This window comes from Panthera uncia, chromosome C2 (assembly GCF_023721935.1).
Source record: "Panthera uncia isolate 11264 chromosome C2, Puncia_PCG_1.0, whole genome shotgun sequence".
NCBI classification, from domain to species: Eukaryota; Metazoa; Chordata; class Mammalia; order Carnivora; family Felidae; genus Panthera; species Panthera uncia.
In genome coordinates, this window is record NC_064810.1 from 67826014 (window position 1) to 67838943 (window position 12930).

The following is a 12930-nucleotide window of genomic DNA, read 5'->3' on the forward strand; positions in this document are numbered from 1 at the left end:
ATAGTGCCAGAACACAGGAGGAGTGCAGAGGAGTGCAGAACACCGTGTGAGTGAATGTAGCATGAGGGTCGGGCGCTTAGCAGGGACAGAATGGAGAGGTCAGGATGAAGCAGAAAACCCAGGCTGCTAGGGCAGAGGCAGGAGGAGTACTGGTGGCAGTGGGGAAGGCGAGAGCCCTCATAAGCTGCACTTAGTGAAGGGAGGGTTCAGTAGCCCTGCCGTTATGATGACCACCGTACCCCACAGGCTCCCTAGAGAGAAACTGCCATGACCACCCCTCCCATCCCTCCTCTACACGCACACACATGTGTGCACACACACCACACTTCTCTGAGAGCCATTTCCCTTTTAAGGTGGACAGAGATGACCTACCCAGGTTATAACTAAAAGCATCTGACCAGTGCACAGAGGTCTTCACTCGGAACATCCCTACACCCCACCCTCCCACCGCCTCCACCCTCTGCCCCTCAGGCCTAATGCTTGCCAACTGTTCTGTCCTCCGCCCCCCCCCCATCACTCCCCCCAGCCATCCAACTGGCCCTGAGCGGTGGGAGCAGCATCCAGTCTGGAAGCCCTGGGTGGCCTGGACCCCTCCTCTGGCTTGCAGGCTATTTTTGCATTTCCTTTTGTGTGCTCTCAGCCAGGAGGGGCCCTAGGGGGAGAACTGAGGACCACAGTGGGATTTGGCTGGCTGTAGGGGAAGAAGGGAAAGGCCACCTGCCCAGAGCCTGGTGGTCCTCGCCCTTGTCCCCACACACTCTCCCTACAGGCCTGGGAGCTGCTGTCCTGGCCTCCTGGGAGCCACACCTTGCAGCTCCGAGGGCCTCTGTCCTCTGCATGGGCTTCGTCGGGGATTCTACCATTTCTCCTGGTGTCTGCCATAGGGGCCCTGGATACTTTCCTTTCCATCTAGGGAACATCTCACTGCAATGCTGTCTCTTCCCTTGTCACTTTTCAAGAGGTAGGGAGTGTTCTTGAACAAAGCAATATGCTACAAACATAAAACTAAATGCATGTCCTGGCACCCCCACGCTAACCTGCCTGCTCCCCACAAAGAAGGTCAAAGGGCGGCAGATGGCAGTTTTGTTACCCCGTTTCCCTCAGCAGACATTTGTGAGCAGCTAGTGGGCAGGAGCCCCAGGACAGCTGCCCGGAGGCTCAGCAGGGCCATCCTGGGGGCCAGGATCCATGCCCCTGTGGCTCCCATGTCCCAGAGCTCAGGGGTAAAGGCCCCCAAGATAGGGCTGCACTGGCAATCTTGTAAATTTGGAGTGTTTTCCACTGGCATCCTCCAAATTTCTTTCTGGAGCCCTCTTTTAATATGAAAGTAAAATGGGGCACCTGGGTAGCTCAGTTGGTTGAGTGTTCAACTTCAGCTCAGGTCACGATCTCGTGGTTCATGGGTTCGAGCCCCACGTTGGGCTCTGTGCTGACAGCTCAGAGCCTGGAGCCTGTTTCGTGGATTCTGTGTCTCCCTCTCTCTCTGCCCCTTCCCCGCTCGTTCTCTCTCTCTCTCTCTCTCTCTCAAAAAATAAATAAAACATTTAAAAAATAATAATATAAAAGTAGAGTTCATGTCTATTTTATATCTAATATTTTCACTAAAGAGGGGGATCAAACTATAATGACAGTTCCATACTCGTGATGCCTCTGGTCGCGTGGGGACTTCAGACTGGCCCTGTCCAGCTCCCTGTCCTTCACTCTCCCCTCTTCTCTAAGCCTCACACCCTTAAGCTCTCCCTCTCCCAGTGCCCTTTCCCTTGGTGTCCCTCCACCCTCCTCCCCGCCCACCACCTCTTCTCCACCTTAAACTCACGGCACTCTTTTCTTCTTTTCACACTGAACTTCCTGAAATAATATTCCACACTCCTGGCCTCTCTTCTCCCACTTATTCCTTAACCCCAGGGCAACCATTTTCCACCCTGTGGAAACGCTTTGGACTTTCCTCTCAAAGATCGCTGAATATCAAAGGGATAAATCCCTGAGTCCTCATCTCTTTCTGTATTTAGCACTGCTGCTGTTCAGGGAGCCTTCTCTGCAATCTGTGTTTCTTCAACGCGGCTCCAGCTTCTGTTTCTCTCTGCCTCATCCTTGCTTCTGGCCTTGCAGGATTCTTCATCTCGGTATCCACACTGACTTTCTCTACCACTCTCAGTGACTTCATTGAGCCCATGGCTTCAATAATCAATTAAATATATATAGCGAAACCCCCAAATCTGTAGTTCTGGCATAAACCCTTCTCCTGAGCTCTAGATTCAGCCAGTCAGCAGTCTGAAGACGCCTGGATATCCCTCAGACACCTCATCTGCACGGGACTGAGACCAGAACTTGCATCTTCTCCAGGACTCCCGGCTGCCTAACGTCCAAGTCTCTGGGAGGCAGCCTGACCTCCTCCTTCAGTTTAACCAAAGGACTACAGGCTTTAGGTCAGACAGCTTACCATTTACATTACATGCTTTGGGATCTTGGGCAAGTTGCTTCATCCCTGTAAACCTCATTTCTCCTATCTATAAAACGGGGGTAGTAACTATCTACTTCAGTGAGTTAGATGCATAAAATGATGCATGTAAAGTGCTCAACACACTGTTAGCATATAGCAAGTGCTTGATATATGTTAGCCACCAAGAACTATGATAATAAATGCCTCTTAAATTTGTATTCAGTTACCCAAGCTAGGAACTGGAAGTCATCCTGAACTCTTCTCATTTTTCCTTCAATTCTACCCAAAAAGTCATTGAGAATAGTCAGTTCTACCTGTTGAGGGTTTAGTTCATGCCCTTACCTATCCCTCACCTGGAATGCACCACAGAAGCCCAACTGGTAGCTCGCTGACTCCAATGTCACCCCCCCAGTTCCACTTGGGTACTTCCCAAACTGTCACACACATCTGAATCCATGGGGGTGGATCATGTTGAAATGAAGGTTCAGAAGGGACCAGAGGAATGGAGGGACGGAGAGTCTGCATTTCCAGCAAATCCCAGGATCCCAAGACTCTGGTCCAGACCACACTTTGAGTAGCAAAACTCTACTCTTTCTCCAATTCTCTTTCTAAAAAAACAGATGTGGGGCGCCTGGGTGGCTCAGTTGGTTAAGTGTCTGACCTTTGACTTTGGCTCAGGTCACGATCTTGCAGTTTGTGAGGTTGAGCCCCACGTTGGGCTCTGCACTGACAGCATGCAGTCTGCTTGGGATTCTCTCTCTCCTCTCTCTCTGCCCCTCCCCTGCGCATGTGTGCTCCCCCTCTCTCAAGATAAACTTAAAAAAATAAATAAATAAATAAAACCAGATGTGATCATATCAATCCCCTGCCTGGAATCTTTGATCAACTTCTCAATTTCACCTGAACTGCCCCTTCAGGGTTGCCTTCTTCTGTTCTGTCTTGCACAGCATATGCCCTGGCCACACACAAGCTCCTCAAAATGCCATGTATTTCCATCACTTTGCACCTTTGGACATGCTGCTTTCTCTGGGAGGAATGCCTCTCCTTATTTCCCTGCCTTTTGGAAGCCCGTTCCTTTTTCCAAGACTCAGCATATGTGTCAACTCTTCTAGGAAGCCTTATTCAACCTGCATGGCAAACTCAATCATGCTTTCTGCTGTGTCTCCTTTGTTTACATCACTATAATCTCATGTATCCCCTCTCATTATAGCTACTGTCTACACAGCTGTGTTCCTAGTTAAGATTTTAAGCCCCTTGTCTAATTTGTCTTTGTGTCCCTAGAACCTGGCACTGAGTAGACAGTGCAAGAGAAGGAGGGAGGCGGGTGCAGGGGGAAGCTGAAACTTCAGGCCCATCTGAACTCCTGCCTTCCAGGTCTTTGCTCCTGATTAACACACTATTACCCCCTGGTGGCAGTGTACCAAAACTGCTGGTTCAATGTGTTTTGAAGGTCAAAGGTACTTCTAAAGGATGGATCAGCATCACAACCCTGGAAATCAAGATCCCCAAAGACTCTGCCAGCCATCATTGATGTCTTTCAGTTCTCAGTACCCCTCTCAGTACAGGTTTCTACAGGCACAAGGTAAGTCACACAAACTTACTTCAAGCCAGTGATAAAGCAGAAGATAGCCTACCCTCTGGTTTCTCTCCCACTGCTGTGAGTTCAGACTCCTGGCTCGGCTCACTGGTTCCGTACACGTTGACTGCACGCACACGGAACTTATACTCTCGGTCTGGCAGCAGGTCCTGGACGTTAAAAGAGGTGCTGCGGCATGTGGCTAGTTCCTTCCACGTTTTGTCCACTGAGTCCCAGATTTCGACGCTGTAGGACTGCACGGCACTGCCCCCATCATATGAGGAGCCATACCAGGACAGGGTCAACGAGGAGCTCCGGATGTCAGAGGCGCACGGTGTGCCGGCCGGGGGGTCTGGCTTATCTGGGGACAGAGAAGCACAACATCACACAAGCCTTCAGGATTACGGGGGGGTGGGGGGGGTGGAGAAGCATTGCACAGAAAGAACATTCCTGAATTAGCTTTGTCTTGGGGGAGAAGCCCGTAGATCCCCAGCTGCCAGCCCTGGTCCTGGCTTTCCTGACCTCATCTACACAGTCACACCTATGTAAAAACACACCTACACGAAAAGCCACACAAAAACCTACTTGCTGGAAAAATAACCCTCCTTTTTTGGCTAGTTTTCCAGTCTACAAGTCATGATTTCCTGTACTCTGCCTCAGTCATAAACATATTTCTTTGAGTAAACAGATCTAGGAAGCTGCCCAGAAGGCGTGGACTGCTTCCCATCAAAAATATGTTTTGAGAGAGAATTCAGAGTGTGTGTGTGTCTCCGTCAGGCCCTAGGCCAGTGGCCTGCGACATAACTAGGGTCAGTCTCCACTTTCTCTGGGACTTGGGAAACATCTGCCCCCCTGACAGGCAGTATAGCACAGTAAGCTCTGAAGTCAGACAGATCTGGGTTTGACCACAGCCCTGTCTACATTCACTACTTGCTCAGTTCTCTGTGCCTCAGTTTCCTTATCTGTAAGCAACGTAGATAATAATAGCACTTGGATCACAAGGTTGTTGTGAGGAGTTCCTGGAAAAGTGGCTGGCTTGAAGAGTCATCACTATCATTATTGTAGGAGTTTATTTCTAATTTTATAATCCATAAAAAGTTACTCGCACCCTACCTCTTGTATCCTCATAGGGCTAGTATAAAATGAGGTAAAGAATTTCAAAACCAAACCGCAGTAGCAAATCACAACCATCCCTGACTGCGGGCTGGGAAAAGAGCAGAGGACACAAGCTAGCAGCAGCCCCTTTGGCTGGCTGCCTTCCCATTCAGACCAGTAATGCTGCCAGCTTCAAGGCAAATCACGGTAGCCAATATTTTGATGGGGTTCTCGAGTTTTGCTGATCTTGTCAGTTGCTCATCTGAACAAAATTCTATTTTCCAGATTTAGTTTTTACAGGTGGTTGATTTAGCTACAGATAGGAGTATTCAGTAACCTCCACCCCCCACCTCGCTCAAGGCAGCTTGAGGTGTGGAGTTCCCCACACTAGCAATTAAAACCATGCTTGTCATGCTATGTGATTTTACAAGCTATGTGAACTCAAGCGGATTCCTTAACTTCCAAGTTTCCAAACTCCTAGTTGGTCTTTTTTATTTGGAAGATGGTGCTAATATGTATCTACCTTTTAGGGGTTTTGTAAACAGCAAGCAAGCAAACCCAGGTAAAGTCCTTGACTCCTACTCTCCCTCCCTTCAGCAAGGCAGGAAGGCCAAAGAGAATTTCTGCAAATGACTCTATGCATACAGCGAAGAAAAAAACCTGTTGACGTGTGTATGTGTGTGTGTGTACATGTACATTCTCACCTCCCCCCCCCCCCCAGGCCCCACAGCTTCCATGGCCTGGAAGCCATTCACTGCCTTGCAACCCCAGCCTGGACCTCGCCTGGAAGGACTCGGATTGTGACAGGGCTACTTTCCACCGTTGGCAGTCCCTCTGGAGGCCTCCTGTGATGGAGCCGCTTTCACTGGTTGTTTAAAGTGTTCTCTTAGAAAAACCATTTGTTCTGAAAGATGTATTGGCCTTTTTAGAAATATTTCTGGTGTTGGCTAAGATGTTTATTACTTTAAACTCTTGTAGAGGCAAGTGGTTCAAGTCCTCTCAAGACCCAGTGAAGGAAGTAAAAAAGCCCAAAGAGGGATGAAAGACAGACTCACTGCTTCCCCCAAAGAAACCTGCCTGGAAAACATCTGATTGGACACGTTTCGAGTCATGTAGGTTTATACAACAAATGCAGACACACTCCACTGACTGATTTTTCTCCCTTCTGCTTTGGTTAAGGAAAGAAAATGTTGAGAAATGGGTATTGCAGAAGAGGTACTATTTGTACCCTACCCTGTTCCAGATGTTTCTTGGCTGAAAGGATGAGAAAAATGGACAAATGATATACATTCACCTCCTGCAGCACAAGAGAAGATGTGAAATTGGTGGGGGGAGCTTTAATTCCGAGTGAAACTTCAATGCTTTCAAGGAATCTGATTCCAAATTGAGGGGTTCAGAAAAGACTCACAAGTCTGAAGTGGTCAGAGAATGGAAGCGCCCACCCTCACCCCTGCCCTTAGGGCCATGGGCTGTGTCTGATGCCCTCTGTTCTTTCCAACTGACAGCCTCACACAGAGGCTGGACTAGCCAGGGAGGAAAACGCTTGGGACAAGAGAGACGTCCTCAGAACAGAATGCCTGTGAGCCTCCCTTCCACACTAAGCACACAGACGCACTCGGGTTGGGAGGGGGACCCTGGGCATGGCCTGGTAAAGACAAGGCGGGCTCAGTGTCTAGAACCCTAAGCTCTACGCCGCCTTGGAATTCTCCCATGGCTCCCTGGAGACTTGACTAACAGAATGGGAAATGCTGAGTCTAAGGGAAGAGTCTCAGATGGCACCAGCTTCAGGATTTTCTGTTCAGTCCTGGGAAAATAGAGGATCTCCTCTCCACTACTTCTCAAGGGAGCAGGTGCCCTGGCAGTCTCCGTGCACCTGTGTGTCTGAAGGTGCTCTGTGGCCTAACCCCACCTGGACCTCCCTTCACTGCACCTCAGCAGCTGCCTGCAGCTTATAGACAAAGGCAGGGGATGTGACCCCTCGGAGGCATCGACCTGGATCATCCAGCCCTTGAAGGCCAACGTACTTTGCTTACCCAGAATACCCAGCTAGCTGGTGGCAGAGCCAAAAGGAGACTCCAAAAAAATCTCCAGACCCTTGTTCCAGGGGCCTGTTATTCTACAGGCCATCAGGCAGCATATGATCAAGAAGCATCTTGCTTAAACCCATGCCAAGCATTACAAAGGGAAATCTCCTGGCTTTAAAAACCTTGCAAGTTCCAAGCTCTGGTAGTTTTGGGGGATTACCGGGTATTTGGAGACTCTCTCTACTTTGTTTTTCTCCTTTAAAGATAGGCGAAGTGATGTTTTTCTCAGGCCGGACAAGTTACAGGAAGGAATGCATCTGGGTAAGGCTCTCTCGGGGGCCCCTCTCTCACCCCCCTGAGGTAGAGCTGGAGGGGCAGATGTCTGCACAGTCCCTCCCAGCTCCACACACTCCGGTGCTGCCTTTTAAAATATAAACCTTTCAATTAGTTAAACATCACTCATTGAAACTACCTGAGGGTAAGGCTACTTTTTATTATCATTTTAAAAATAGGAGTCATGGGGCGCCTGGGTGGCTCAGACGGTTAAGCATCCAACTTCGGCTCAGGTCATGATCTCGTAGTTTGTGAGTTCGAGCCCAGCGTTGAGCTCTGTGCTAACAGCTCAGAGCCTGGAGCCTGCTTCGGATTCTGTGTCTCCCTCTCTCTCTGTCTCTTCCCCCCCGCCCACTCTCTCAAAAATAAATAAACATTGAAAAAAATTTTTTTTAAAAAGGAGTCATAGACTATATGAAAAGAAAATGGCATTTTAAGGGACCTGCAGAAGTTTACTGCTAACAAGTAGCAGTTGTGTTCAATAGGCCCGATTTAGCTGGCCTGCAAATGGATGCCTCCAAAGTGCTTGAAACTGCGCTGAGTAGGCTGAATGATTCCTGTTTCATCTCATTTATATTTGACATCTACTTAATAAGCCCTGATCAGATAATACACAGATGTCCCTAGAGACACGCAGGTAAATCTGGGCCTAATCCAGGTTTACTTTGACTAATTCTAAATCCATGAGCTCTGAATGAATGCTGCTTTGCTGGATCCATCAATGCGAGTGCTCCTTTTATTGGGCAATTCTATTCTTAGCTCTGAGAGGGGGAGGCAGACAGAAAGCCCGTTCCCCTCCATTCCATTCCCCTCCCAGGACGGCATTTAACTTGCTGCTCCTGCCAGCTGGCGGGCAGCCACGCCAACGGCCCTGTCAGCACTGGCCGGCCCGGGAGAATGAGAAACGAAACCATAAAAGGCCAGAACTGCAGCTGCGTGGTGGTGCTGGGGGGAAGGGAGCGTGTGGCACTGCAGAGCCAGCCAGAGTGGGGGCAGGGGCACTGGTCACGGAAAAGCAGTTCAAAGGAGCTGACCCCCAGATTCCCCAGATAAGAGGAAAACTGGAAACCAATGCTTGCTGACAGCTGGGGCGTGGGGCCAAATCAATACTGCGGGTACAGGTCTAAAAGGATAAGCAAACTGGATCATTAGCATCAGTCCCCCAAGCCCCCAAAGGTTCTTGACTCCTGGGGGAAAATTCCTGAAACAAATATCTGGTGTCACTGAAGAGAAAGAGTGAGAAAAAGGTGTGTCCTGTCATTTATGGCTAAGAAACCTGTTCCCTGTCCCTTTAGTACACTTGGCCTTCCCAGATTTAAAACTCCTGATCTAGGTGCACCCGGGTGGCTCTGTCAGTGGAGTAACAGTTCAGGTCACGCTCTCATGGTTTGTGGGTTCAAGCCCCACATCAGGGATGCTAGGGATCCTCTGCCCAACCCCCGCGAACCTCCCCTACTCACGCTCTCTCTCAACAACAAATTAACATTAAAAAAAAAAAAAATCCTGATCTAAAGAAGCAAAAAAAAAAAAAAAAAAAAGAAAGAAAGAAAGAGAAAAAGAGGATCACATCAGAAACTGTCAGGCCAAAGTCCTTCACATGCATGGTATCTGAAAGCCCACAAACGCACAGGGACACAGCCTGCTACCCACCTGCCCACTCCTTCATTTGCTGTTGCTTCATTGTCCCGAGCACCTGCCATGTCAGGGGTCAAGTTGCTGAGCACAACCCACAATGTAAGACCAGTTAGGAAGGTATTTTGATATTTCAGGAAGTTCACCAGGACATGAAAAACAGTGATTGGGATGGAAAGGAAACAGTGAACTTGAAAATCAGTCTGGAGACAGACTCAACTCCATACTGGGATGCAGAAGGCGAGAAAAATGAGTGGATTTAGGATTGGGAAGTCAGTGACCTCAGAAGGGTGGTCCCAGAAGATTAATGGGGGTGAAGGGAGGCGAAGAAGCAGAATCAGAGCAGAGACTGGCCCCTTTCAGAGGGCGAGGCTGTAAACAGAGCAAGAGAGAGATGGTAGGGTGGCCAGAGCGAGCCAGGATATTGCAGTGTTTGGCTGGGATGAGAGAGCCCTGGCAACATTTACAGAAGTAGAGGAGAAGGTGAAGACAAGAAAGAAGGGGGCACAGATATGGAGACACCCGTAGGCGTGGGGCACGAAGTAATATAAGATCATGCCTGATGCCTCCTGTTTCTCAGAGCAGCTGGAGGCGGGGCCCCACAGGGTGACAAGCTATCACAGAGAGTGGGGGAGGACACTGAGCCTACTGACGCCTCCACCTGGACCCCAGCCGAGTCCAGCACTGAGTCTGCGGGTTGTGATCTTCCCGAAGTGCCCCCAAATCAGGTGCAGGAGCAGTACAGTGGAAGGCAACAGTGATTGAGGCTGAGGATCTGCAAGGAGACTGAGTAGCTGGGGAGCAGGAAGGCAGTGGACCAGAGGAGAGGGAGCAAGGGTGCTAGAGGTGGGTCTCGAGCAGAGTGGCTCAAGGTTTGCAAAGGCTAGAGAGGGAGAAGCCAGGAGGAGATTCGTGGCAACAGGAAAATGCTGCAGCGTGTGTGTGTGGGTCTGGGCTTCCCCAGGAGTAGGAAGCACAGCAAGTGTGTGAGAGCAGGAACAGGGAACGTGGGAGCATGGGAGGCTGTGGGCAGGGTGCCGAAGGAGCAGGTCCTGGGGAGGTGAGGCCCTGAGGCCCACCATCCTGCTGGGGGCCTCTGTCTTTCCTGTCCTCTGACCTCCAGGCCACCCTGTCCCCAGACTCACCCACAACAGTGAGGTTGACCTGGGCCTGTCTGCTGCCCAGCTTGTTCTCCACCAGCAGAGTGTAGCAGCCACAGTGTTCCTGGCGTGCAGCCAGGATGGTGAGCCTGCTGCCATTCTCGCTGTTCTCCACCTTGATGTGATCGCTCTCCTGGATCTGGGGGCAGAGAGTGGGGCAGGCGCTAGAGACTTGGGCCAAGAAAGGAAGAGGGCTCTGACCTCCACTCCCTACCACTAGAGAATGTCACTGGACAAGCAGTATGGTGCTCTGTCTCATCTGAACTCTCGGCTTCCCCTTAAGGCCCCTCCTCTCCTGCATCCAAAGCCAAGTGTCCCTGAGGTGGTTCAGATCTGGGGTGAGCAGGGAGGGTGCCGAGCAGGGTCTGGCAGACCAACCATGTCTGCGCTTCCTGCTCCAGACCAGAGTTAAGGAGTGTCCTGTATCACCACGGCTTTGGGAGGGATGGCAGGAAAACACATCTGAGCAAAGTTACCTACAAAGACCACCTTTGTGGTCTGACAGAAGGTTCTGACCTCTTCTGTCCTGTCTAATACTGTAGCCACTAGCCACATGTGGATACTTAAATTTTAATTAAGTGGAAACAGCCCAAATGTCCATCAAATGATGAACAGATAAACAAAATGTGGCATATCCAGACAATAGAATATTATTCAGCCATAAAAAGAATGAAGTACTGATTTATACTTTCATGTGGATAAGCCCAGAAAACATTATGCTAAGTAAAAAAAAAAAGCCAGATACAAAAGAATATATACTGTATGATCCCACTGATATGAAATGCCCAGAAAAGGCAAATCCATAGAGACAGAAAGTAAGTTAGTGGTCGCCAGGACCTAGGGGAAAGGGAGGAATGACTGCTAATGGGTCCAGGGTTTCTTTTGAGGGTGATGGAAATGTTCCAGAATTAGATCATTGTTATGGTTGCACAACTTGTGAATATACTGAAAACCACTGAACTGGACACTTCAAAAGGGCGAATTTTATGCCGTATGAATTTTATGGCTATTGTTATAAAGAAAGCTGTTATCATAATTTTTAATTAATTACAATTTAAAATTCAGTTCCTCAGTTGTACTAGTCACACTTCAAGTGCTCAACAGCCACATATAGTGGTGGCTACCATATTGGACAATGGAAATAGAACATATCCATCACTATAGAAAGTTCTTTTGGACAGAATGGGGACCTGGCCAAATGTCTCTGAAAAGGGAGGGATTCCATCTTACTTCAGATGACGCTAGCCCAGATATAGCAGAGAGCCAGCATCCTTTGGGATGATGCTTCATCTTTTCACACCAACCCTCCATTCCTTCCTGGTTAACTAGCCTCCCACCTCTGGGCCTTAGGACAGTCTGAGTGGTTTGGAAATAGAGCACCAGAGAACTCAAAAGAAACCTTCACATCTTCTCCAAATTTCCCGATTCAGTGCCAGCCACGTTTTGGGGCCTCTGCTGATGATATACATGGGCACACACTACCAATACGGGCTCAGTGGAACAGGTGGGTTCCCCATCTCCCTATAAAAGCTGGTTGTTCAGAAATTCAAACATTTTTTTCATAGGACCATTCTTTTAAATGGTATATTTCTGGACCAGTAAGCCAAAGTTCTATTTAATGTACAATTTATCTATCCAAATACTCAGATTCACTTTTATTTATTCAGCACATGGTAAGTTTAAGCTGTTGCCACTGATAGGGTTCAGTGGGCTGGCACAGAATCACAGAAATCTACAGAGTCTGAGAGGTCCTTTTGGTCACTGGTTCAATTTTCCTGACTCTGAGTAGAATTCTGGACTAAAATATCAAAATCAGATGGGGGGCATGGGTGGTTTCTATTTTTTCCTTCATACTTTTCTCTATACACAAACTATCAGTAAAGCAAGTATTAATGGCAGACTCATAAGAAATGATCATTAAGAACTCAGATTGGTGGGTGGTGACAGGTGGGGGAGGGGACCCTCCCATTTCTAAGGCCCTAACCGATCAAGAGCCATGCGGCCTCTGTTAGACGGCATTTTTCATCCCTTCCCACCCAGGGGTTGGGAGGGCTGTTCCCCTCCATCACTGACCTGCTTTCGGAACTTCATCCAAGTACAGGTGATGGGCTGGGTGCCTGCCACTTTACCAAACAGCTCCACAGACTCTCCCGCGCGCACCTTTTGGTCTTCGGGAAACTGGATGATCTGAGGGGGCATGGCTGGGAGGGGACAAGTGACAAAGTGAGCAATGAAGAGGGAGCTTCAGACAGACTGACCTCACTCAGTGCTGCTGTCCACGCTGGTCTGTTCCTCTCATCTTCCAGAGCCTTCAGGGCAACACTGAGGACAGTGGCCGCTGCTCCAGAATGTCTGCGCTGATGGACCCTGCTAGCTCTCTTCATTTCTTCATTTTGATTCTTCAGAAGTGGCCCAAACAATTTACATGGCATAATTCTCCATCTGTCAATTGCTCTGGAATTTGCATCTTACCCTAAATGTTTGAATCTACCTCCTAACTCCTTTATTAATTAAGCAGCACCTTGCTTTCTAATCATCAGGTTACCCTGGCTGACAGGTTCAATATGGTTCATGTCCTCAAATATCTTTCACTGGGAAACAGACAAGGGCTCTATGTGACAAGGACAGACAGAACAGAGTATTAAGATAGCGTAAAGTGGATCACCGCCT

The 12930-nt window shown here is 48.9% G+C and overlaps 1 protein-coding gene across 4 annotated transcripts in view; it reads right to left on the reverse strand.

The window, feature by feature from the left end:
• Positions 1-12930, reverse strand: part of MYLK (myosin light chain kinase) — a 123559-nt gene that overhangs the window by 38198 nt on the left and 72431 nt on the right. For all 4 annotated transcript variants that reach the window (XM_049628310.1, XM_049628309.1, XM_049628311.1 and 1 more), the window contains 3 exons: positions 12334-12461; positions 10246-10399; positions 4075-4377 (listed from right to left, as the gene is read on the reverse strand). In XM_049628310.1, coding sequence (XP_049484267.1) covers positions 4075-4377; positions 10246-10399; positions 12334-12461 — 585 coding nt within the window. The remainder of the gene's footprint in view (positions 1-4074; positions 4378-10245; positions 10400-12333; positions 12462-12930) is intronic.